The 26,552-nt window shown below is 40.7% G+C and overlaps 1 protein-coding gene across 5 annotated transcripts in view; it reads left to right on the top strand.

Moving 5' to 3' along the window:
* sash1b (SAM and SH3 domain containing 1b) overlaps nt 1-26,552 on the top strand; it is a 69,567-nt gene that overhangs the window by 32,544 nt on the left and 10,471 nt on the right. For 2 of the 5 annotated variants that reach the window (XM_080414881.1, XM_080414880.1), the window contains exons 2-8: nt 17,370-17,495; nt 18,802-18,852; nt 19,566-19,615; nt 21,948-21,988; nt 22,305-22,391; nt 22,553-22,668; nt 23,365-23,466. In XM_080414881.1, the coding sequence (XP_080271007.1) occupies nt 17,370-17,495; nt 18,802-18,852; nt 19,566-19,615; nt 21,948-21,988; nt 22,305-22,391; nt 22,553-22,668; nt 23,365-23,466 (573 nt within the window). Of the gene's footprint in view, nt 1-13,190; nt 13,286-17,369; nt 17,496-18,801; nt 18,853-19,565; nt 19,616-21,576; nt 21,858-21,947; nt 21,989-22,304; nt 22,392-22,552; nt 22,669-23,364; nt 23,467-26,552 lie in introns of those variants that run through there. The other 3 variants (XM_080414883.1, XM_080414882.1, XM_080414884.1) reach the window with 3 other exon arrangements.

A 26,552-nucleotide genomic window follows, 5' to 3' on the forward strand; every position in this document is an offset into this window, starting at 1 on the left:
AAAATATATTTTAAAAGATCAAAGTGTTGACTATTAAACCATGTAATGGGCCAACCTCCCACAGTTTATTGTTTTTGTGTCATCTGCATAGAATGACATATCTGACGGAGTTGACATCTGACGGAGTCTGACAGAGTTGACAAAATGCTATATTTTTTTCATTCCACAGCACAGTCGTAGTGAGTATTGTTTTTGTTCTAGTAATGCTAATAGAATTACACTTTTTTTTTTTTTTGGATTTTGAAGGACTGACGGAGTTGACATGTTATGGTTGGGACACACCAGATAGTAATATTATTTAGTGAATTTATCAAAAAATAAAAGCTTATCAGAGCTTTCACAGCTTTCCCGCCTTTTGTCGAACCCGGAAGTGAGACAGGGGACCTTAGAATATATCTAAAACCTGTTTATGCCTGATTAAATTATGTTTTTGAAGAAATCTGACAGAGTTGACAACGATCTTGGACACAACTTTAAAGGGCAAAAACAGGTGCCCCAACCATCCAGTAGGAGGTGCTAATACAGTCACAAGGAGACAATCCCTGGCTGGCTTCCTGATTGTTGGGACCATTGGAGCGCCCAACCAGCTGGAGGGGCTGCTGCTGGGAAGTGAACCCTGGCCTTTGTAGAAACATAATTATTTAAGCATTTGTCAGGCTAATTTGATTTGCAGACAGCAGTGTATTCAGTGATTAGGTCAGTGGCAGTACATGGACGTTGGACAACTTCAGAGGCAAACAGAATCTTTGACTGACTTAAAGACCACCAGTGAAATTCTTCCTCACCATGTGGTGCTTACTCATCAGTCAAGCTGCCCCTGGTCTCTGACTCTGCTCAAAAACAATGTGCTTTTCTGCCTGATTGCATGACTGAAAATGGTGTCTCAAAATAATATATCTGTCTACTGAAAGTCATGGCAACAGGCAGCATGGTTAGTTATGTTAATAAGTATTCAATTACACTTTTAATATGGGGAACAGTGATCGTTTTGACCAACAATTGTAACTGCTGGCCATTATCCATGTATTACAATTAGAATTGGGCATTTAGCAGACCCTCTTATACAGAGCAACTTACAAGTGTGAAATCAGAGTAAATGGTATGAACACTTGTCAACACATGCCAGGGTAAATAGTCATTTAAGTACAGTGCAAAGGACCACTGTAGTGCTTCAAATAAACTAGATAAACAAGATAAACATCAAACCTAGCATCTGTATGACTCTGAACAACATGCTATCTAAGCATTTTTGTTAAAGCAAAAACTAATCTAAATAACACATACAGTATTTGAACATACTGTCTCTGCATAGTAACGAACTACATCTATTTGAATCCTTTTTTGATAAATTGTTCTTAATATACCATATCACCTCAAGACCTCCTTTATGCTGCATCTCATTTCTCCATAGTTTAGTTATGACTCCAATTTCACGTATGGAGGATAGAAGCCCTACTTTGTGCCTATACTGTATATGCGTTATGCAAGTAATCTATTTTATCCGCATTAAATATCCAAGGAAGTCGTTTTAATTTTAAATGTTCGTTATTTAGATTTATAGTGTATAGCATATGTCTCCTTTAAATGCACCATGAATAGATTATACTTTTGGTCTGATTTGGTTGATTGACTCAGTGATAGGTTCAGAGAAATCATGGTAAGACTGCATTAAAAAAGAGAGAAGAGCAAGGGGGCGATGCAGTGAAAGGGAGAGGGGATGAGAAGAAAGAAAAGAGGAGAGGAGAGATGCGAACATGAGGGAGGGAAAGTAGGACAAAGAAGGTGGGGAAAATGAGGCTTATGCAAAAAAGAGCGCTAAGGACAAAGAGTGATCCAGAGTGGTAGTCATGTGGGGAAAGAGTGAGGACATGAAGACAAACGGGTTGGGTTGAGGTTAGAGAGAGAGGCTTTCAATCAAGGAAACAACTGTGGCCCACTGAAGCTGCACAAAGTGCTGAGGGGGGAGAGGGCCCAATTTCAAAGGGCATTAAACCAGAGACAAAAAGAATTGAATTTCAGTTAAGGGCCCTCTAGAAAATCCTGTGAGATAGAACAAAGTAAACGGGCGAAGCACACCAATTCTTTCTGCATTAATGAAGATTTTGTAACGTTCCTGTATAATCAGAATGAAGTTCAGTTATATGCGAGTCACACATGTTTTTAAAGAGTATGCAGATCCAGAGTCCTTTGAGTGTCTCTTTCCCTGCCGTATTATTGTCACTTTAGAAAAAACCTGGTTGTGGTTGTAGGGACTGAGTGAGTGACCAATGAAAACCTGTTTGCCCTAGAGTTGAATTATTTTCAACATTTCATGTTCTCCGAGTGCTAAAAACATGCTTGGCTCTCAGTGCTGTTGGAAACTCTCAACAGCGTGTCCTTTTCATAGAAGCACTCTGAAGAGAGGTTCTCAATGGATATACAACATTGCCATTCCCAGAAATTGCATTTTTAATTTTATTGTTTAATAGCTTTGCTAATTGTTCCTCGTCAAAGTCTCCCAACTAGAGCCCTGCACAGGACTGTTTTCTTAGCCCAGCTCCCACCCCGCTCCCGTTGAAATTCAGACAATTCCCGGCCGTTCCGGCAATGTTTTTTTTTCCTAAACTTTTTCATAGATAGTTTCATAGAATTGCTTGACAGCGCTATCATCAGTGTTGGATTCATGTTAATGTGTATTTTCAGACATAAATTGACCTTTGGCTCTGTACTTGGTCCCCCCCCCATCTACACCAAACCTCTTCTACAAGCTCAGCGCGATGCGTTGTGAGCTTAGATCGGCTATTTTCTGCAAATGGTCCCCCCAGAATAGGGATTCTAGGGATCAAGTGGTTAATAAAAATAAATAAATAAACAAGGATTTGGCAGCCCCCCCTGTTGAAGAACCATGCAGTAGGTTATTTCTTAATTTTTTTAAAGAAATTAAGATTTGTGGGCTTTTCTGCCTTTATTGACAGTGGAGTAATGACAGGAAACAGGGAGAGAGTTGGGGAGTGACACGCAGCAAAGGTCTGTTGGGCTCGGAATCTATGCCAGAGCATCAGAGCCTATATGTGGTACGCACCTTAACCACCAGACCATCGGTTTCCCCATGCAGTAGTTTATTAATAAATAGATGCTTGTCTGTACAATTGAGAAATGCGTCCAAATGTCAGACCTGCCTTATTGCTTTACTTTTGTATCGTAATCACCAGCTTTGATCTTGTTTTCCATTTATTTTGTTGACTCCACGCTGTGCTCCACCCACACTGTTGCATGCTTCAGGTGCGCTACATCCGGTTTATTGCGGGACGGTGTGGCATGTTCTTTTTTTGCGGGGACCGCCCATTCCCACCCGCAGCAATTTGAAAACCGCCCACTCTCACAAGATTTGTGTGCGGGATGCCAATGCAGGACTCTACTCCCAACTATCTACCAGCAAATACGTAGTTCATTTATCATCTGACTTTACTGTACCTCTTGTAGTTTTGGTGCTAAGAGCCAAAGTGTGTAGTGTGTGTGTGTGATAATGGTGAAATTTACACTCTAAGGACACTGTTTATAATGCATGACTCTAATAATTTTTTATCCTCCACTTCTTCCGCTTCACTTGCCATGGTTTAACTATACTGCATCATTAAAGGTTGGTGATAGTTTTACAACAAGGTCACTCGGGTCCTGTAAGTGCACTTCAAGAGAAATGTACAGTTTATCGCTATGGAGGTTCAAGGCAAGGGACACCTTTTTGAGGGCTTTGAAGGCCTCATCAACAATATTTGTGTGCAAGTGAATTGTACATTGTAGAAGGGGTTTATTCTGAAATTGGCAATAAATAAGAATGACTTATATCTGAGTGCTGTCTGTAACATAATTTTTATTTTGTGCATTGATGTGAACAGTATATACTGTATGTAAATATACATAATGGTCATTACAAACAAAATGTGAATATGTGGTACTATATTGCCAACAGATAAGTTGCCTATGTGTACTTAAAATATTCCTTTATTCCTAGTTGCTTAATTGCAATTGGATATTTTTACTCCCCCTATCTTATGTCTAAAAAGAAAAATCTGCTGAATCTTATTTTAAAGTTGCATGAAGATTTAAGACTGAACTTGGATTGAGAAATGTGGCTCAGAGGGTGTTAAGATATGACACTTGGCCAGAAGTCGGTGTCATGGAAGAGCCAGACATTGACCAAAAAAATGCATAGCACCTGCCTGTTTTAATAAATGTTGGAAGTGCTTTCATTATTGTAACTAGAAAATAAGAGAAAAATCTTAGTCCAAATGCAAAGAATTGTAATTGTTTAATGAGCCAATATTTCGACCTCGGTCTTCAGATCAAGTTAAGATATAGATTTATTTCACACACATTATGCTACAGTGCATATGTCTGTACATTGTAACGTAACTGTTTGCTTGTAGTTTTGTGGTCACTGGTCACTGCCGAAAGACACTGACTTACAGGATGCATTTGTATGCACTGTTTACTGGAACATGTACATATATATCGAAACAGGAAATTGTCTGTGGTGTTCTGTCCGTGGTTTTCAAATGTTACTAGAAAATACAGCTGCTATGACATGGTCACAAAACCATGATAGATGAACCATTTCTGGAGACGTGTGAGAACGGAAACATTGGTTTTGTACATCTCCTTTCATAGCCAAGTGTTTAAAAATATATAATACAGTTATAATAAAGCTAAGTGTGGCAATAGTTATTAAGGCTAAATGTAGAGAAATAAAGTGTGTCCCCTTTAGGAAAAAACACATTTGCTATGGAATTAATAAATTGTATTGTTGCATGCTTCTTTACAGCATGCTCAAGCTTTGACAAGTCATGTCCTAATATACTGTATGTTAGTTGGTTCCTGTATTAGAATGTCAATCTTGCAAGAAGGAAACAAGGAAGGAAAGCAAGGCCCCAGATGGATTTTTGCTATTAGGCTATTTGATAAAGAGTTTTCAGCTGAACTACTCTGGATTCTCATGCAATTCTTATAATGTCAGAATATGTGTTGCGGTTAGGAGCCATTTGTGGATGTTATGTAGCCTCAATACGTTGGATGTCCTTGGAAAGGCAGAGGAGTAGAAATGGTCGGAGCATCTGAGAGTATGGCGGAGGAAATAAGGTTTGACAAGAGATGTGGTAGTCAGCTCTGTTGGGATGTCTCTATCAGAGCCTGTGGTTGTCAAAAGATGCGAGTGTAGATGGTGAGCCTGTGATTGTCAAGAGATGCGACTGTAGTTGGTGAGCCTGCCCTGTGATTGTCAAAAGATGCGAGTGTAGTTGGTGAACGGTGTCTCAGGAACAGGGGTTGTAGATCGGCATGAAGGCTTCTGAGAAATGGATTTGCCAGCAGACCGACTGGAGGTTGTGTCATTCTGACAGAGATGGCCGCTATCTGAAGCAGGTTATGAACTATAGATGTAACTCTTAGGGCGGATTCAGACTGGGTCCGATTGATTCGAACCGTTCCCGAGTACGATTGGCCTCTCTCAGCTGGCCAGCATTCACATTGGCCAAAATTCTTCCGTACTCGAGTACACGTCATGCAACAGTAATGGTAAATATGTGCCTCATGGGGGCGCTGTTGACTATGGGGCTTTGGGAGATAGAGAATGTCATTCACAGAAGAAGAGTCACTTGTCAGAGGGTAGAGTGAATAATAAAGTTTGACTGTGTTCCTGACATTGTCTTGAGTTATAATAATAACAGAACAACAATACACAACCAAAGCAGTGTGTGCGTTGGTCTTTGAAACCTCAAAATGTAACGTCGTCTCTCGCGTCTCTGTTATTATCAATATGATAGCGACGTCACTGATGCATCCTTGGTATTTTAGCAGTGACATCACCGACTAATCCTTGGCATATTTATCCTAGTGGCAGTGTTCGCTACACATGTGTTTTTTGTTTATGTTTTTTCACGGCTCGCGCTACTCAAACACTAGCAGGATTATTATTTCTTGTCAACATTCAAGTAGAACTATGAGAAGGTATAACCCAGCAAAAATAATGTGTCATTATAAAAATATATAAATGATATATGATGATTAGCAGTCCACTTCCTCCTGTCAGTACGGATGGATTCACATTGCAGCGTTCCGTTCCCGAGTCCGCAGCAATCGGACCCGAGATTACCTCGGGAGGCGGTCTCGGGTACGGTACGGTGATCCGTTTCGAGGAACGATACGCAACGTTCACAGTTCACACTATCACAATATCTGCCAAGTGGTCCAGAGTGCGCACCCCAGAGTGTGAATCCGCCCTTACAAGAGGCACTTTGTATTTTTTATTTAAGCAAGTCTTTCTACAACACCTCTGTAATATTGTCAAGCTAATCAAATGAAGAAATGTCTCTGCTGCATGTGCTTTTGCAGCATGTCCTTTTCATGTAAAATTCCAACAAGTGTCCAAAGGGCACTTCCTTTCCTATGGGACCAATCCACTTTCTCCTATTGTTTTCACCCCACATAGAATGACCTCATTCCAGGGGCCCCCATAATCTTACACTCTGATTGACAGCCGCCCTTGGCCCCTGCTCTGCATCTCACAGTGGACGTGGGAGGCTTGAGGATCTTGTAGACTTGTTGTGGAGTGTGTGCTGCTGAATTGATAATACAGCTGGAGACAGTGTGAACTGGCAGCCATGTCACACAAGGGTAATTACCAGACGTGGGGGTTGTCGGGGTCAGATGAAATGATTTCAGCACCTCTGAATTAAACATGCTCCAAGGAATTGGAAGAATCCACAGGCTGCTTCATGACAAGACGGAGCATATACTGTAGCAGTCCGCAGGATTCTTTAGAATGTTGACAGGACAATTGAAAGCGTTCTTTGTTTTGAAAAACTTTTGAGTGAATTCTGATGCATTTTTAAGGTGGAGGAATGATCTGATATTGATTTCATTGCACATATGCCCCAAGAAATGGGAACAATGTAAAGGCTCACCTTGAGGAGGAACGCTAAACAGTCCAGTGTTCTCTGCAACGGTTTATGAGGTTCTTTTTTCTTATCATTAAAGGGAATGTTGGCATCTGTCAATTTACAAAATGAATGATTGGCAGAGTTCCTTGGAGGGGGGGGGGATAGAATATTCACAGACAGTATAATCGACACTGTTCCTTGCAACGTTCATAGAACATTCTGCCTGGTTCTTTCTGCAAGAGTCTTTACAGCATATTACTATGCATGAATTCTGCTCAACTTTAAAAGGAAGGTCAGTCACTGAAATTGATTTCATTACCTGAATTAAACATGCTTCAAGAAAGGAACAATGTACAGTACAGGCCACTTCACTTTAAAACGCATAGTAACCGTGCAACCCACTTATGCTCTACATACTGTAATAAGGGACTATACACAGTATCTCAGTGCATTAATTCTTTAGAATTTTCTCTAGGGATAGGAATAATTCACATAGGCCACAGCACTACAAGAGGAAACACAAAATAATCCACAATAGCAGTATATAGTATAAACGGCACAATTTTCCCATGCATGAATCTTGTTACATTTTAAAGTGGTTTCTGTATTTGATTTCAGCACTTCTGCATTAAACATGTCCCAAGGGCTAGAAGCAATCTTCATTAAAAGGGAAATGCATTTTGAAAGGGGTACTGTAACTGTATGTATTTGGAGACTGAATGGGAGTGTATACAACAGGAGTTAAAATCACTGTTACGAATTTAAGTTGATGTTTAAAATCTGCATCAGATTTGCCAGATTTAGTGCTTTGGACAAAAGCGTTTCCCTTTGCCCACTCTATAACCTCTTAATCTTCACTCTGGTAATATTTAAACCAGGGGTCTTCAACGTTTTCAGGCCAAGGACGAGAGAGAGATGAAGCAGGGACCCCCTCTATATTGTATAAAAATTCTGTTTCAGATATATTTATTTTTGTTTACTTGGTCTGCTCTTTTTTCCCTCTACACCAAACACCTCTTTGCCAAAAAATAGCCGATCTACAAGCTCACAACGACTCGCGCTGCGAGGCGTTGTGAGCTTGTAGATCGGCTATTTTTTGGCTAAAGTTCTCCTCAGAAAAGGGATGCTAGGGTTCAAGTGGTTAAGGTAAAAAAAATAAATCCTATCACACAAAGATTTGGCGGACCCCCTGTAGTAACTCTGAGGACCCCCTAGGGGCCCCGGACCCCCTGTTGAAGACCCCTGACTTAAACCCAATATACTTTGTTGTACATCAAATTGTGAAAATTACCAATCTACAACCTCACAAAGTATCGCGATCCGTCCGTTGTGAGCTTGTAGATCTGCTATTTTTGCAGATTGTTCTTATTATGCCATGCCCAGAATAGAGATGCTAGGGTTTATGTGGTCCGCTCCTGACTGGCTTCCGCTTTGTGCCAAGATCACTTTAGGTTCACTGCAAGCAAATATATGAATGGTGATCTTACCATTAAAGGACTAAGTTTTTCTTACCTTTTCTATGATGTTATGATATCTTAGGATGAATGGTACAGTAGAAACATTTCATAACTCCATCCCGGGTCCGCCACAACTAAAAACGTGCGTGGATAGGCCTTGCGCTAGATCGCATATTTTAATAGCTTATATATTTTTTTCTTTTTGAGATCTGACGTTCATCGTGACAGAACACTATGCAACCAAAAAAAATAAAAAATCTAAGTCTCGCTAGACGAGATTGAAATCTCGAGATTTCAATCTCGTCTAGCGAGACTTCTGTTTTTTGTTTTTTTTTGGGGGGGGACAGTGCACAAAAAAAAAAAAAAAAAAACTATTAAAATATGTGATCTAACGCAAGGCCTATCCGCGCACGTTTTAAGTTGTGGCGGACCCAGGATGGAGTTATGAAAATGTTCTACTGTACCATTCATCCTAAGATATCATAACATCATAGAAAAGGTAAGAAAAACTTAGTCCAAATTTCTTTTTTAAGAGATGATTTAGGGAATCATTTAAAAAAAAAGGAAAAACAAACAAACCTTGATAGCCTGGGAGTGATGGACTTGGGTGAATGGGATGGTACTAGATTCAGATTTTCACACACACGTGATCATATCCATTTTGTCTACCACATTTGATATTTGACAATGAGAGAACATTGATGCTGGTCTTTTCTTTTCTTTTTTGACTGAGAGTTTGAGATAAGAGACCGGGCTGGGATACCGCTGAAGGCTTCGGTAATGCAATTCAAACATCACCAGGTGTTTTATATGCAGCATGTGTGTTGCTGAGTGACAGCACACATGTCACAGTGTGACCCCACTCATCAAACCCTCATTGGGACATGTCAAAACCCACTTAGCACCCAGGCATTGGCTGGTAAGGCTATTCCTCCTTTCATTTATACTGTCTAGTCTCGCCTGGGACGGCTAGCTGGAACAATTCACATTCGTACAGCTACACATTAGTAAGGACTTGAGCAGTAGCATTCTGAATATACTGCAGTATGATTTATTTATATGCACCGTTACAGTAGTCAAGTCTATTGACTACTGCAATGTCCTATCAATACAGGGTTAACATGGAACAACAACCTACAGTACCCCTGATCATTAGAGTCCTACACCTGTATGTTGACATCTTTTAAGCACAATCTTAAAACATGGTTATTATATAACCAATCCTGCAACCACTCGTAATCTTTTGCACTTATATTTGTATTCTCTTATAACGTTACTGTACTTTAGTCTGCTCTTAAAACAGTCAGGACTGTAATTTAAGATTAGTTTTATTTATGTATACTTTGCACTAATACTCGTTTTGCTTTTTGTTTGTACCTTGTATTGTCTTACGTTCTGTGGTAGCCTTATCTGTTTTAGGCCTATTTGTCAGGGACTGAGGATGAAAATTCTTGCTAACTCCTTTGTATATTTACATTGCTTCTTAAAGGGATATTTCACTTTATAAAATATTTTTGTCATTTTATCATCTACCCAGGCTTTTGTGAGCCCCCCAAACAGTGTTTAAGTTGCTTGATTCAGTATTTTGAATATTTTTTTCAACAAATGTATGTTTATGTTTTATTTATGTTGCATTGTTTTTCTGAAATCTCAGATTTCCTGCTAGCGTGGAATGTCTTTTAGTTTTTTTTTTTACCAACTGTGATGCATTTTGTAAACTCTTTTTAAGATAGCTATACAAATTGTTTTTGTTTGTTGTTTTTTCCCAGTATATACTGGGGAAATTGTGTTGCCAGTTAGGAAAAGCATGTAAGAAATGCTACATAGAAAACAATTAGTTTTTAGTCCTTGACAAAATATGCCTTTATTCGACAGAGGGAGATTTTAAGGTGTAGAACCACGTTTTCTGGCGGTCCACAGTGGTCAGTTGCGTTCGCACGTATACACACACACACACACACACACACACACACACACACACACACACACACACACACACACACACACACACACACACACACACACACACACACACACACTACAACTAGCTCTCTCCTCGGGGGTCAAAGCTTAGATGACCACGCTGACGCACCAGCATGTCACAGAAGACGGGAGAGCTGGAGACATGATAAGAGATGAGCTGGCTCGCAGACGGGGCAATGGCATCCATCTCCAGGTCCCCCATGTGCACCAAGGTGACGGACAGCCCACCGTTGTGTAGCCAGGCGGAAAACTGCCCTTTCTAGCATTAGCTGTCTTGGCCTCTGGCACTGCTTTTACAGAGTGTACCCATCTACTTCGCTCATCTTCCTTTCTCTTTCTCTGTCTCTGTCTCTGTCTCTGTCTCTTTCTCTCTCTCCCTCTATTTCTTTCCCTTTCACTCTCTTTCCTTCGTCTCCCGCCACAGAGGTGATGGTGCAGGTCTGGTTGCCTCTTCCTTGTTGCTTCTGCTGCCAGTACTACTGATCTGGAGCCAGCGGTTAGTCTTACCCTTAATCTTGCAGACTTACCATGGGGGTTGTCAGAGAAAGGGGTTATTGTGTTAACACACAACAGGGGTCACCACCCGTAAGACCTCCTTAACACCTTAAACCCCAGCATCCTTATTGTGAGGAAGGCTTTTGCAGAAAATAGCAGATCGACAAGCTCACAACGTGTCGCAGCTTGTCGATCGGCTATTTTCAGCTAAAGCTTTCCCCACAATAACCGAAAACAGAAAAGACACTAGTATAGAGCCCTGAGGGACTCCGGTCAACATATGGGGTTTAAGTGGTTAAGGAGAACGTAAAGATGCTGCATTTGTTTTGGAGTAGAAAGCAAAGAGGTGGCGCTGAGGAGCAATGCCGGAGAAAGTCCCATCAGTGTGTTCCTGGAGTTTTTCACAGAATGATGCTGTTGTTTGGTGTAATGTTCACTGGAACGACTATTTCAATGGTGGCTCACTCAGTGGTTAACACTGTTGCCTCACAGTGGGGAGGTCATGGGTTTGAACCTGACTGGGGCCTTTCTGTGTGGAGTTGTCCCTGTGTTCACAGGGGTTTCGCCCAGGTGCTCCGATTTCGTCCCACACCAAAAAGACACGCATGTTTGGGACGGGGAGTTGCTGAGCTCAGTCCACTCCACTCTTCCCTCTATAAATCAAGGTTAATTAACCCATTAAGACCTGAGGTTTTTTGAAAGTTTTGAAATTTTGAAACATTTTGAAAAAAAAAATCTAAAACATTTTATTTCAAGATTTTTTTTTCAATATTTTTTTCAAAAATAGCAGATCTACAAGCTCATAGCGCGGCACTCGGTGCCGCGCTATGAGCTTGTATATCTGCTATTTTTGAATAGCCAAAGACATCTAAAGTGACACAGATGCGTTCCAGGTATCAATGGGTTAATGAAAAATTATCATGATTGCACACATGTAAAGGGCTCTTATTTGGGGTCTTGTTTATTTCATCAGCAGGGGGTGAGGAGGATGGATGTTTGAGATGGCATTATTAATTTTGATTATTCTTGATGGGTAACTTCAAATGTGCAACTATTCAAACTAAGCCTTGCCATTGTGACTCATGACTTGGTGTCACCACCAGGGCAGTAAGATTGAGTCTGTCAAATAGTTGCTATTTGCTGCCACCTGCTGGTGTATAGCCTGTTATTGTTGGATTAAGAATCATTAAGTGATCATAAAAATAAAACAAAGTTGTTCCCAGTACCAATTAAAAGTTATTTCAACAGAGGCAGACATAGTGTATTTATTTGGATCTAGGCCTAGTTTTATCAACTTAATTCACTCTACTTAAAAAATAAGAAAAAGGGAATACAGAGGGAAGAGACAGGAAGTATGGGGAGGGACAGAGAGGATTATGGGTGGATGACATGCAACAAAGGTTATGAGTCAGACTTGAACCCACAATTTGTGTAGTGCATGGTAGCCTATATGCCTTTGCTTTCTGAGCAACCGTGATACTTTGATGTTGGTCTACATGTACTCCTATGGGGAATATACAGCATTGGTTCAGATTCAGTAGGATGCACTCATGTTATTCTATTTGTCATTCGCTAAGGTAAACACACACACACAGTCACACACGCATGCATTCAAGACAGCAACTGTATGCTTTGTTACATTTTCTATTCATATTAACATTTTATCAGTCAGTCTCTCTCTCTCTCTCTCTCTCTCTCTCTCTCTCTCTCTCTCTCTCTCTCTCTCTCTCTCTCTCTCTCTGACACACATACTAACTAAATATTGCACTTTATCCTTTGTATTCTTTGTCTCTTTATCATTTTCTGAGTCATTCATTAATATCCACTTCCTCTCCCTCTCTTAAAAGCACACAAGTACATAACCAAGCACCTTTTTAATAGTGTCTTTGTTATGTATTATCTATATTATTTTCTCTAAAATCTTTCTCCCATTCACTCTTACATATACAGTACAGACACGGTTGTGCACACACAGAATCACTCTGTATTCTCTCGCGCACGCACACGCACACGCACACACACACACACACACACACTCTCACAACACACAACTAACCACACCAGCACACATACACTGTACGTGTGCACACAGATAGATAGACAAAGATACATACACACATTAAAACTCAGCAGAGGTGGTGGTTTATTTGAACTTGTGAGTCAGTCAGCCAGTCCCTGTGGGCTGCAGCTGGAGAGTGTGGGAGCCCCACCCAACAGCTCCATCGTCACATGTGGTTGTCCCCCTGGCAAAAAAAAAAGAACCTCTCAGATTTATGCACGCCGGACTCCCCTCCCCTTGACTCCAGCGTGCATTGTTCTCCATTCACTGAGCTGAGTAAAGTTTCAACATAGAGCTTTTCACTCACAACAGTGAGTTGGAACTGAGGAACCAGAACAAGACGTTGCCTGTGTATCTTAGCGAGAAGCAGGCTTGTGGTGAGTGTATTTTTATGTTTTGCCTGGGCACGGACCAGCTGTTTATTGCTGCTACTGTAGCTTTATCCCATTGAGAAACATCTTCATTCAGCATTTAGAATAACAGCCATAAAGGATTTACTACAGGCTTTTGTTGTTGATATTGTTGAGCAGACTTGATGCCTGTTGGTTGTGGGTTAATGAAGACATTCAACTCTTAAAAAACAGTTCAGAGTTTGTTCTCAACTTGTTTTGTTTTACGTAGCATCAGTACCCATTCACAGAACAGCCAACGATATTGTCATATCTTTCTCTTCTGAATTGGAGTCTTACATTGACGCATTCCACTGAAATTAGATTAGTGGGTGGATCGCCAAATGAATGACTGGGCTATACCAAAGGAGACATATGTGTTTAATAAGGCTGATTAGCATTCAATGATGTAGGATGTCTGTTGGAATTGCATATAATATGGGGAAATGTAATTACACGCAGACGTTACAGTTGAGCAGCGTTATAGAGCTAACCCTGTCTGGAATAATTGCAACCACATCAGCCCAGATGTGCCATTCCCTCTGGTATCATTCCTAGCAGCCCTGAGTCGGGTAGAGTTTAAAATCCTTGCTGTTTGTTTTAACATACTCGTTGCACCAGATGGGTGGATTTGATCACATTTAAGCCAGCTAGGATTGCATCAGTTAAGTTGTCAATTACAGTAGGGTGTGCTAAATCGGCTTCCAAGGTATCTAAACATTCTGGCACTTAGGTGTGTTACATTATTTGTCATTGTCAACCCCACCTATCTGCTTCTCTAAGTAAGTTAAATGAAAACTACAAACTCTTATGTTCTGGACCTTGATTCTTGTTCGCTAAACAGAGGAGACAAGACGGATGAACTGTAAAAACACTCATTAGACTTCTGGCCTCAGGGGCACGTGGATCTTTTGTCTGCCTCCGAGATGCTGCTCAACCCTAACCCTAATCATTGTCAGGAGAGAAACGCGACCCCACACTCTCCTTTTCAAGCCTCTCAGCAGAACAAATATGTCTGTGGTTGATGGATCATGCCTCAGTTTGGGCTTGGAGACCTTTAATCTGTAGAAGAAAAGTATATTGATGAATGGGGAGGTTTTTGAAAGGGAAGTTTCTTTTTAGAGCTTTAGAGCAGAGTGAAAATTCAGGAGGCTACTTCTGTTATATTTTCACATTGCAGGAGGTCTATTTTATTAAAGGCAGTTTCATTTAACTGCTGATTGTAATTGGGTTACAGTATATAGTGTCTATATAATGTATACACACCCAATGTACAATTACAACTTAGGAATTAAGTAGACATACTTATCCAGACTGACTTACAAAGTGCAAGATTAAACAGGGTAATTGGCCAAATAAATAGTGCACAGAAAAACACCCACGTCTAACAGACACCCCAGGGTGGTTGTGTCACATGGTCACACCACAAAGGCCAATGATGTAAATAAATCAGAGGTGGATGTGGCCACTCTGTGGCACAGACTGGGATGTACAGTATATATACAGTACACTGTACAATCCTGAGTGTAAATTCTTTAAGGTCCATTTAAAGTTACAGGCCCATTTTAACAAATTGATAAATCAACTGAGGATTTGACTGTGTACCATGTGCTAATACCACAAAGAGCTGCTCATGTTAATCAGTGACAATGTGACGCAGAACCACTGTTTGATTTATTCAATATTTATGTTGGGTGGTTCTCTTTACTATGGTATATACAGTACACAGCATGTCTCTAGCATGTCACATTTTTCACTGTGAAAAGCTGTCTTCTTCAGCGAGCAGCAACAAGATCATATGATGAAGTATAAATTAGTCTTTAATAGCACCCGGGGCAATGCAATGCCATGTGGTCTAATCACAATAGGCTGTTTATGTGACACAGTGGCAGTTTGAAGCTGAAGAGTTACTGCAGCCAGGCACAGCCAAGTGCTTCTCCGTTGTCCCCATCATCCTCATTTATGGACTGGCTGAAAAGCCGGCCAGATTTTCAGGCAGCGTTCGACCCTGGGGCATGTCATTTACCAAATGAATGGCCCCTCTTTTCTGGACTGTTGAGCCAGTCACTGAGCATCATACCACGAGACAAGTGAGCCTACAGTATTACTATTCACAGCGGACCACTGTTTTGAGCAGATGCATTTGCATACCTACAGGGAACGGGAGACATAATGATAATAATTCAGTGTGGTACAATTCATGGACATGCTGCATGCCCATTACTGACCAGAGAGACAGACGTAGTATTATGCTGCTTGTGTTTTCCCAATCAGCTGATCCCCTATTTGAGAAGCTGTTAAACATTGTATTATAGCATGATTTACACACTATAATGATCTACTGTGCTGTAGCTGCCTGATTACCATCATTGATCAACTGATAAAGTGTGTGTTCAGAAATGAGCAATCCTTCACATGAAAAGAAAAATAAATGCAATGAATTTGAGAAAAACTTGAGAATATGCTCCAAGATACTTTTGTTTTGAAGAATGCCACTGAAAGGACCATATATTGATCACTTGGTAGTGAAAGACAGTCACATGTAATTTGGTTATCTGAAAGCTACTGGGCTATTTTAATTGGACAATATTATATGGAGGCTTCTCTTTACTTCACAAATTATTTTATATTTGCTGGAGAATATTTTCAACTATTTGTGCTTGATTTAGAAATATACCACTTCACAACCAAACAGAATTAAGCACATCTCAGCCTCGTGTTTAGTACTGTATTCCCAAGTGTAGAATATGGATATACCATACATTAAGTATTCTGGACACTCACAAAGGTTACTGGGTTCTAAATCCCCTCAGCAAAAGATGATATATCACTTATTGCATCCGTATGACTCCCACACACATCCATGAAGTGCCACAACACATCAGGGAGCAGCACAATTGTAGGAAATTTCCCAAAGTTTATAGGGACTGAGACGTTTTTAAGATGGTGTCAAGACAAAGGACACACGTGTGATTTATGGAGGACTGACCCGTGGTCAGTGTGCTGTCGTGATATACGGTAGACTAACCCACTGGCCTCTTGACTTCCCTGCTGGTGACTCCTGAAGTGGACCGCGAGCGAGAGGGCCATGGTTGCGTCACACAGCACTTCCCCTGTCCCCGAGGGTCACGTCTTTAGTAGGCCTAAGGAGAGGGGTCACTGATCAGGAAGAATAGGGGTCCGGTGAACAGGCACAATGCGTCAGAGACGCACAGAGAGATCATTTCAGTATTTCTATGTTTCCTGGGATTGCTGCGGATGACTGTTGCTGCGGATGACTGTTGCTTAAAAGCGTTGGATTATCTTGAAGATGGTCATTATATCCTTTTTGATTCGTATCTGTCGGAGTTGCACAGTAAATCTGTCAGAGTTGCACAGTAAACTGTGTTCATTTAACTCTGAGTATACAAATGTAAACAAATGGAACTTTTCGGGTCCATTTGGTTACATCTGTAGACTCAGAGTTACACATTTCTACGTCTCTGATCTCTGTGTTTTCTTGTGTGCTGTTGTTGACTGTAGCTAGACGAGTTGGCAAGATTAGTATGTGTGCTTTATGTATTTGTTAGATTTTCTCTTATTTGATTTAACTATATATTGGTTTATTGGTTTTATCATTACAATGGTGTATTTCAGTTTTTTATTCATTTATGACTATTGTAGAGTCAAGAAAGTAAATGCAGAGAAATTGATGATGATATGCATCACAGGTCTACAAGCCAATTGTACTGGAAATATTGTGGATACACCATATACATGTACAGTATGTCCACATAATGGTGTTTAGCATTAGCTGTGTGTCAGAACTCTGCATGACATAGTTCTTGGTGTTTATCTTAGCGCATGCTTGGGATTCTGGTGTTGCTGTTGTTGTTGTTGCTGTTGTTGCTGACAGTATCTTAAACATACAGAAGTTTGTGAAACCAGAATCTGGATATTTTGCTTTGTTTTGTTTGAGACCTTCATTGCCAACGTTGTTGAACCCAGAGCACAGTACAGTAGTGTATTATTCACTTGAGTGTTTTACCCCTCTGATCTTTACTCATATGAAACTCTTGTCTTTTCTTGGCAGGATGGATCGTTGGGTAACATTGACGACCTGGCTCAGGAATACTCAGACTTCTACTGCACCTCAGTAAGTGACGTGTGTGCAAGGATGGAGGAGATACGCAAACGTAAAGTGGTCGATGCAAACGTGGTAAGTAAGGTTGGTTTACGCTGTTATATTATCCCAGTGGTTCTCAAACTTTTAGATTTCAACGACCCCCAGTTTGACATGCATTTGGCCACGGACCCACATTTGAAACACATTTTCATCTACACTGTAGAATCTTTGGTGGTAATTTTACTCTCAGAGTTGCAGACCCGTAAGGGTCCATTATTTGGACCCCTGGTGGTCCCCGGACTTGGCAATGAGAACCAGTGTATTAAACCACATGAACCCTAGCTTCCCTATTCTGGGCATGTCATGATAGGCGAACATTTTGTGAAAATAGCAGATCTACAAGCTCAAAACGTTTGTAGATCAGCTATTTTCTGCAAGGAGATTTGGAGTGGAAGGAAAAGAGGAGGGGGCCAAGTATAGACCCCTGGGGCACCCCGGTGAACGAAGTATATACTGTAGGGTTTGAGTGGTTAAAATGCAGACATGGCAAGTACTGTTGGCTTACACTGTTGACAGATTACAGTCAATTTAACCAGCAAGATTTTTTTCTTAATTTTTTGTATTGAAATGTCCTTTCATATTAAATGTGTTTATTTTGCTTAACCTTAACCACTTAAACCCTCTATAATTAGTTGACTGGGGTGCCCGAGGGCTCTATTCTAGGTCCCCTAGTATTTCTCTCTACACCAAATCTCTCATAATGTGAGCTTGTAGATCAATTTTTGCTGAATGCTCACCCCAGAATGGGGGTGCTTCGGTGGTTAATTCTGTCTTAATGTCTTGATGCTTAATGTTTTATGTAAAGTACTTTGAATTGCCTTGTTGTTGAAATGTGCCGTACAAATAAACCTTGCCTTGCCTTTGTGATACTGGGACTGAGACATTGTCAACTTGCCAAATTTCACCGTATAAACCGACGCACTAGGACACCACGGACCTCAAGTCCAGTGCAAAGGGACGGTCCAATACATACTGTTGTAAACATGCATTCTGACTACAGTATGACTGTAGAAAAATACCATGGATAGTAGTGTTTGTATCATTCAATACTGTAGATGGATATAATGTAAGTCAAAAGGTTATCACTATATACTATCATTTTATATGAAGGAAGTCCAAATACAACATCAAACCTGCCTCTTTTTGCATTTCATACCCAGTGTGTCCAAACACCTTTTGTTAGCAGCACTGTGTGTAATTTTAAGGACGTCAGCAGCGATACATACACCCAGTATTATTCCACAGTGTGGCCTCGGTCATCTAAATATTATGTCTATTTCAGCACTATGATGACACTGTAATTTACTCGTCCACTTCCCACTGCCTGTGTGTGTTTCAGGGAAAGGTTGACTCAGTGGCCACATCACTGCAGCTCCGCTCACAGATCCAGGTGAGTAGCCCTGCCCCGGCCTCATGCATGTTCTTTTGAGCCTGATTTGTACTTGGTTGCGTGGTGTCTCGCACTGAAAATAGCTGATCTACACACTCACAACGTGTCAATGCTCGCCACGTTGTGAGCGTGTAGATCTGCTATTGCTGGTGCGAGACACCGCCGCACGATTAAGTATAAATCAGGCATTAGTCCCCAGGAGACGTTAGTTCCTCTTTCTGACTCACCCAAAACGATTCACCTTGACAATAGGCAGTTGGAAGTGCCTTGTCATGATTTGTCCCAGGAAAGCTCAGATGCTGGTGAGAGAGAAAGGTGCCCTTGATATTGTCCCCCTCAAATTTGATGACACAGATCCGGAGCGAGATAGAGGAATGTGATCTGTGAAATGTGTGGTCATGATCATCTGTTGCTAAATTAGATTCTAAATGTCTGAATTCCAAATGTTCAAAGTACTGTAAGACTAGGACTGTTGTGCTTGTGTCTATCAGGCATTTATCTGGCACTGGTATCCAGAGTGTGACTTGCATTCAGTTCAATAACAGGAAGAAGCAACATTAACACAATTACAAGAAAACTAAACAGTAGCACTCTTCTTGTGTGATGTGTTGTGGAGACGGGAAAAGTAAAAATAAATGAGACTGGTAGAAGGTTTTTGCTAGTTTGTTTTTGTGTCCATACTGGACCTGATTACTGTGGTCCTGCCTTCACAGGAGTCGCTAGGTCTCAGTAGCACCATGTCCACTCCAGAGACAGACAGAAGGTAAGATATGCACCATCGTGGCTTTCTCTTAAAACATATTTTTTTACCAATCCGTCTTTTAATACAATGGAACTATAGTAACACATCTGCTTGTGTTTGAAGGTGGTCTCTCTGCTCTTCTATTGACAAATTCAGACCTTGTGTTCAAGTACACCTACTGCTTGAAAAGAGCAATATCTCCGCTGCCCAAGCAGGAGTTCTGTCTTAGCTCAGTGGTAGATCTCCCGTATGGGAGACCTGGGTTTGAATCCCAGGAAGGACATAATTCTAAAGGACTGCAGCTTTAAGTAGGACTGAGTCCAGTGGAACAGTGTCCTGTATGAAATGACTAATGTTAGGAACTCCATTATGGAATCTTGTTTATCAGTTTGCATTCGGCTGTCCACTCCTTAGTATAGTTTCTGTATTAAGACAATGGCTGCAAGGGCTGAGAGGGAAACGGAGGAGCGAAGGCTCTGATGGGATTAGAGCCAGCACCCACGACTACACTACCTGTGGGCACTTTTATTTGTGTAACGTAAAGTGTAAGGGTCGAGTTGGTTCCATTTGTACGCGCTCAAAGTTACTTACAAATGGATGAATGAACACTTTTTGTTTTTAAAGCAGCATGAAAAACAGAGTTGAGCAGAAGGGCATACTCTGCCGGTGTTTAGGTTAGGGGAGGATACAAGTGGTTTAGCTGAAGAGAATTTTAACCACCAAACCATTTCTGGGCATAATGGAGGGTTCCTGACATTTTTTTTCCCCCATATGCAATGTAATGTATATAGTATTGTTGACCTGGCTTTTAAGAGAACAAACTAGGATTACACTTCCATGTATTATCAGCTCATCAGTATGAGGACACGTGTGCTTCTCAAACTTCCTGCAGTCACTACAGTCACTCTTAGGAAACACCCCCCAGCCCCCCTTCCAGACATCCTTCCCCCGATTGTTTCTTTTGATGGATTTCGAAGATTAGTCATATTTTTTGTCATTGGAAAGTAGACTAAGAAAAAGGGGGGATATAGGTCATGACTAATAACGCAGACACATATTGATTTGATTACGTGCCTTAAAGGGCCAGTGCACTGAAATTATTTGCATTGCGTACTGTATAAGCGTGTCTCGTGTGTTCACATTCACAAACGGAATCTTGAAAGTGTGTGTAAAGCTGTCAGAATTCAAAACATGAAGCAACCAAGGTTTTCTTTTCCTCCTGGTCATTTCAGGGACACAGTAATCAAAATGTCATTTCACAAGTTGTTTATGAAAAACGGGAGGTTCATTTACAGTACATGTTACACTGACCTCTTCTACTGGTTACTGGCATCAGCAAGTGTCAGCTGACGCCTGATGACAGAGAGAGGATGAAGGGGGAAGAAAGGGAAGGAGAGAGGCATAGAAAGAGAGATGGACACGGAGAGAGAAATACTGACAGACAAACGGGCACAGAAATGGAGAGAGAAGGCAAGAGAGCATGCAGATCATTTGAAAGGTTGTTTATGGAAACCGATGGTCTGAGATGGTCTCATTATTGTGTTGGACTGCCCCCTTGTGGGACACAGACAGAATGAGGCCAGGAGATGATGGCCACTTCCCACTAGCTTCAGCAACAAGTGTCAGCTGATGACAGAGAGAGAGATACGGACACAAATAGAGAAACCAAGATACAGTTTAGTTAGAGTGAAATTAAAGAGTTAAATAATGAGGTAGAGCTGCAGCGAGGCAGGGACTGAAAGCAAGAGGGATACAGACAGATGCACAGAGAAAGATTGATAGAGGGGGTTTAGACAGAAAGAGATAGATAGACACACAGAGAGAGAGAGAGAGAGAGAGAGAGAGAGAGAGAGAGAGAGAGAGAGAGAGAGAGAGGGAGGGATAGAGAGAGAGAGAGAGAGAGAGAGGGAGGGATAGAGAGAGAGAGAGCACGCAGGGAATGCAGGGGCCACGTTAGTGCGAGTTGAGCTGTAAAACCCCAGCAGAACGTGAGAAAGACTCCATTGTTCTGGTGATGGCTATAGTGCACTGACCTCTGTTCATCAGCCAAGAGCACAGAGCTTTTTTTCTCTGTTTTGACTGCTTTGATTTGCCTTTTTTACAACAGTATGAAGCTTGTGTCATGACAGATAGTGTACCTTTGTGATTGCTCGTTTTGTTTTTTTTGTTTTAATGTGAAGGAAGAAGGGAGATTACATAAAGATGTTGATAGAGATGGTAGGATAGAATAAAATAAAATGAAGAAAATAGTATTGGAAAACAGGTGAGACAACATATCTGAATTTGACTTGTGTTTTTGATTTCCTTTCATCTGTTCCAGTTCAAACAAGTAAATATTGTCTTTGATTCATAGGTTCCCCGTACACAAATCCAGCTCTGATGATGGATCAGGGGGTAAGTATAGGTTTTTCTGCTACTTTCACTGCTACGTTATTATAATTGTTTAGACAGCTGTTAGTTAACCCACACTATCTCCATTTTACCTGAGAGAATAGATATAATGAATTGTTGCTATAACGTCTGGCCTGAAATCCTTTGAAGAGGTTAAATGTTTTGTTTTGTATTTTACTTTCATTTATCTTTTCTAAGTTTAGTTTTGGGTTGCTTTTTTAAAGAGGACAGTAACTTCTGTTTACTTATTATTATGTACCCTTTTTTTATATTTTGTGGTTTCACTGCATGCATTAAATTAAAACAAATGTTTGTGTAGGAAAGTGGGACGGAAAGAAAAAAAACAAGTCTTTTTGGCAGAGTTTCCGCAAGTCGCAGAAGGCTGTTGTGCGTCAGACTTCAAAAGGTATGTTTAGTCAAAAGGAAAACACTTATTTAAAAAATAAATGCATAGAAATTATGTTTTCGGGGGGTAATGTTAATAACGTCTAAATTGAGTGCTTAAACCCATTAGCTCACACTTTACCAGTACAGGTGTGTATTTGTAACCCCCCTCCCCCCTCCCAGCAGGTGACGATGTTGGCTTTGTGGCAAGTGAGATCACCATGAGTGATGAAGAGCGTATCCAGCTGATGATGATGGTGAAAGAAAACATGATCTCTGTGGAGGAAGCTTTGGCACGGGTACAAATATCTCCTTCCCCATATTAGTGCTGTCATGTGAAAACCTGTTGCTGCGATATCTGTTTTTTTCTTTTTTCTTTTATGAAACCCTCTGAGATCCTCCTGTCACTGTCTCTTCGCATTGTTAAGCTTAATTTATACAACATCACATGATGGTGTCATTCATTGAAAATAACAGATCACAACTTTTTTTCTTTTTTTATACTGATGCAAAGGGACAAAGGTCTTGCTTGGCCGTTAGGCTTAACCCCTGGCATGGAAACTGTACCTTTTACACCTCTTGTAAAAGGTTTCATATCCATGGCTGCCAATCAGAAAATAGGATAGTCTTACTGAAATACCAAACAAGACTGTGAAGCGACTGCACAGTTTTTTTTCTTAATCTGAAGACGGCAATTATGTCTATGGCTAGGCAAACTTTAAAAAATAAGTAAAAACAACATTAGTCTGTAATGTGTAGAAAGTTTGTTCTCAAACAATCCTGAGAGGAGGAGGTGCTGCTAATAAAATGTTAAAACAAAGCGATGAAGGCACTGATGTTAATAGGAAATTGGAACAGAAATACATTAATCAGCTGTTCAAAGAACAATAGACTACCAGCTGGTACAGTGCAGGAAGTGGACCGTACTGTAGACCTGCATCATTCACTGAGATGCTCACAGACTCTCATTGTCTTGCTTGCTATTCTGTTTGCAGCTGAAGGAGTTTGAATCTCAGAACAGACAGACCTGCAGGCCCGAACCAACAGAATGGACCACTGATCCTTCCAGTCCTACAAACGAGTCTTTTAACTGCAATGTAAGTTTGTTTTTTATGTCATAAGAGCCTCTTAGATTTTGTTATGCTGAAATGATCCAGGGCTGCCTTATCCAGAAACCTTTTCTCAATAGTGTTACTGTGATTATTATGCTACTATCGAATCTGTAACTATCATGTCCTACGTTACTATCCAATCTGTAACTATCATGTCCTACGTTACTATCCAATCTGTAACTATCGTGTCCTACGTTACTATCCAATCTGTAACCATCATGTCCTATGCAAGTGCTAAAATGTTTACCTCTGAGTTAATAGAGCATACCTACTTACTGAGAGGAGACATTTTACTTTGACATTCAGACAGTACCACTTTTCAACCATAAGTGGTCATACCCTACCACAGGATCTAAATTCCTCAATAGAAGAGCAGGGAGACCAAATACAACCATAACAGTTGTGTTAGTTATCGCCGTACAGCCGAAGGCCAGAGATGACGTTTTCGTCCCTGTCTGTCCGTATGTCTGTGTGTCCGTCTGTGAACAGCTAACCTCCGGCACCACTGGACCAATCGGTATGAAACTTTGCAGCACGTTACCAGTTTTCCCTCGCCTCATAGCGCTATAGCAGGCCGCTTCATGTTTTAACTTATAACTTAAACTTGAACTGTAGGTCGTACAGTCAAAAATATCCCTGGATTCCTTGGATCATGACACAACTCCCCATAGAGGCCACAATCATTAGCGCCAAACAAGACATTTAACACACTTTTTGCTACTACTCCTTCTTTTCTAGCTCTATTGTATTAACATACTCTACCATACAGATTGGTCAAAATTATGTTTTATTCACCAAAAATAATGGAGCTTTAATCATGTGACTCAATGAGAAATCATTATTTCTTACCATCTATGATATACTGTACATTATTACATTACATTACATAATTTTTATGAGCAAGTGTCTCAAATGAAACCAGATGTCTCAATATTGCCATTATTATAAATTGTGAAGAAAAAAACATTATGCAAATATTTATATGATTAATAGTTGCAGCTAGTGATGGGAGGATAACATTTGAATTTCCATTTTCGCCATAATGAATGAATGAATGTGAATATTCTTCTAAGCTGTCTAGCTCATATTGTCACCTCTATGAGCACAACTAAAGCCAGAAAAAGTGAACGTGCTGACATTTTTGCACTCACTTAAATCTATCTTGAAAAGGAGGTTTGTCATGTCTCACATTCTCGGCCACAAGACTAGCAGTAGTGTTTGATGACAGAAAAGTGCCACAGTGTTGTTCAGATTATTCATTTATACATTTATTTATTTATTCCAAAAACGGGTTCAAAGTAGTTATTTGTGACTATGCCACAATACCAGGTGGACTTTATTTAAAGAATAGTAGTAACAACAGTGTTGCTGTTGTTTTTATTTTATCCCATTATTTATGCAGGGAGATCTTATAATTACATTTCTTTCATTTTATGTATTTGTTTAATGAATTTTGCTGTCCTTTCCTTACCCTTCTGTGTGTGTAATTAGAAACTACAAACAAGATAATTAATCTATAACACTTTTTGATTCATGTAAATGCTGGAATATCAGGTTTTAGATTATTTTTATTGCTGGATTTATTTCACTCATTTTGATTGTCTGTTGGCGGGAGTCTAAATCTGTCCTTGTTTGTTTATGACGCAATACAATTTTTTTTAAACAAAATTTAAGGCAACGTGATTCCAGTACGGTTTAGTGCAATTTCAAGAGTTTTAAGCATAATTCTGATTATTATCGGGATAATATTGTGAATCACATTTATTTTGTCTAAGAGCATCGTGACATGACATTTTCATATCCATTCCATGCCTAGTTGCAGCCCAAATGCTGAATCACTACCTCGGACATAAGTGTGCGTGAAGAGGCAGCGCATTACCAGTGCCAAGGCTGCTGCTTAGCTGTTGACACTCTCTCTCTCTCTTTCGCTCTCGCTCTCTCTCTGTCCTGGCTATGAACCGGGGCCCCTTTAAAGCCCTGTTGCACAGGGCCTTCTCCCAACTCCAGGGCACTGGACGGGCTCCTATTCATCGCTGTCAAAGCGCTAACCCCCTATTGTGCTGTGGTGAGCGGGTGGATTGAGCACAGAGCCCTGTTATGCCCGCCACAGCTCTTTTATGCTTAGGTGGGGTGATTAGGGGGCTCAGGTTCAGAGCACATTTTTCAGATTTGTCTGGATGGCCTCAGTGTTTCTCTCTCTCTCTCTCTCTCTCTCTCTCTCTCTCTCTCTCTCTCTCTCTCTCTCTCTCTCTCTCTCTCTCTCCTCTCACTATGTGTTCTCCAGACCTCTCTCTCTCTCTGTTACGTATTTGTATGTAAGAGAGATGTGACTATGCTCATTCTTTTTCCTTTTTTTTTACATCTTTGTCTCTCTCCCTGATCTTTTTCTCTCTCCTCCCACACATAGTCTTTCATTTTACTGAAAGTCTCTGTTACCATCTAATTGTATTACAGCGCTCTATTTCTGACCTGTTGACACACTTTGAATTTCTGTTCTCTTGTGTGTACGTTCCACTATGAATAGCTCATATGTCTGGGTCAGAAGATGAACGCTTACTGCATGCATGTGCCTTTTTCTGAGGCCTGGGTATACTGTGAAAAGTATTGTGCCACTCCCACTAACAGTTTATGACCAATACATTCACATTCCCCTCTCTTGCAATCAAACCTACACGCTGTTATTTGCAAACCATAATATGTAGCATTTTATTCAACCTGTGTGGTTTGCCAAATGGTACCAAGTGGTTAAACGTTATGACGCTGGTTGTATGGCCCTATGAAGAAAACCCCACCCATCTGCCATATAATAAATAAATCTCTTATTTGTTGTTGGGGGTATTTGCCAAGTACATTTGCTCATACCTGGAATTTGTCCTCTACATTTACCCATCCTAACTATTAGGAGCAGTGGATGCTATTAATACAGCGCCCAGGGAGCAGTTAGGGGTTAAGTGTCTTGCTCAGGGACAATTAGACACATACACTGGGCGATTCCCAGGCGGGCTCTCTACCCACCCTGTACTGTATATGTGCAGTAGTTACTGAAGCGTCTCATCTTTCTCTATGGGGAT

This window comes from Gymnoscopelus braueri, assembly GCF_963280865.1.
Source record: "Gymnoscopelus braueri genome assembly, chromosome: 19".
Taxonomy (NCBI): domain Eukaryota; kingdom Metazoa; phylum Chordata; class Actinopteri; order Myctophiformes; family Myctophidae; genus Gymnoscopelus; species Gymnoscopelus braueri.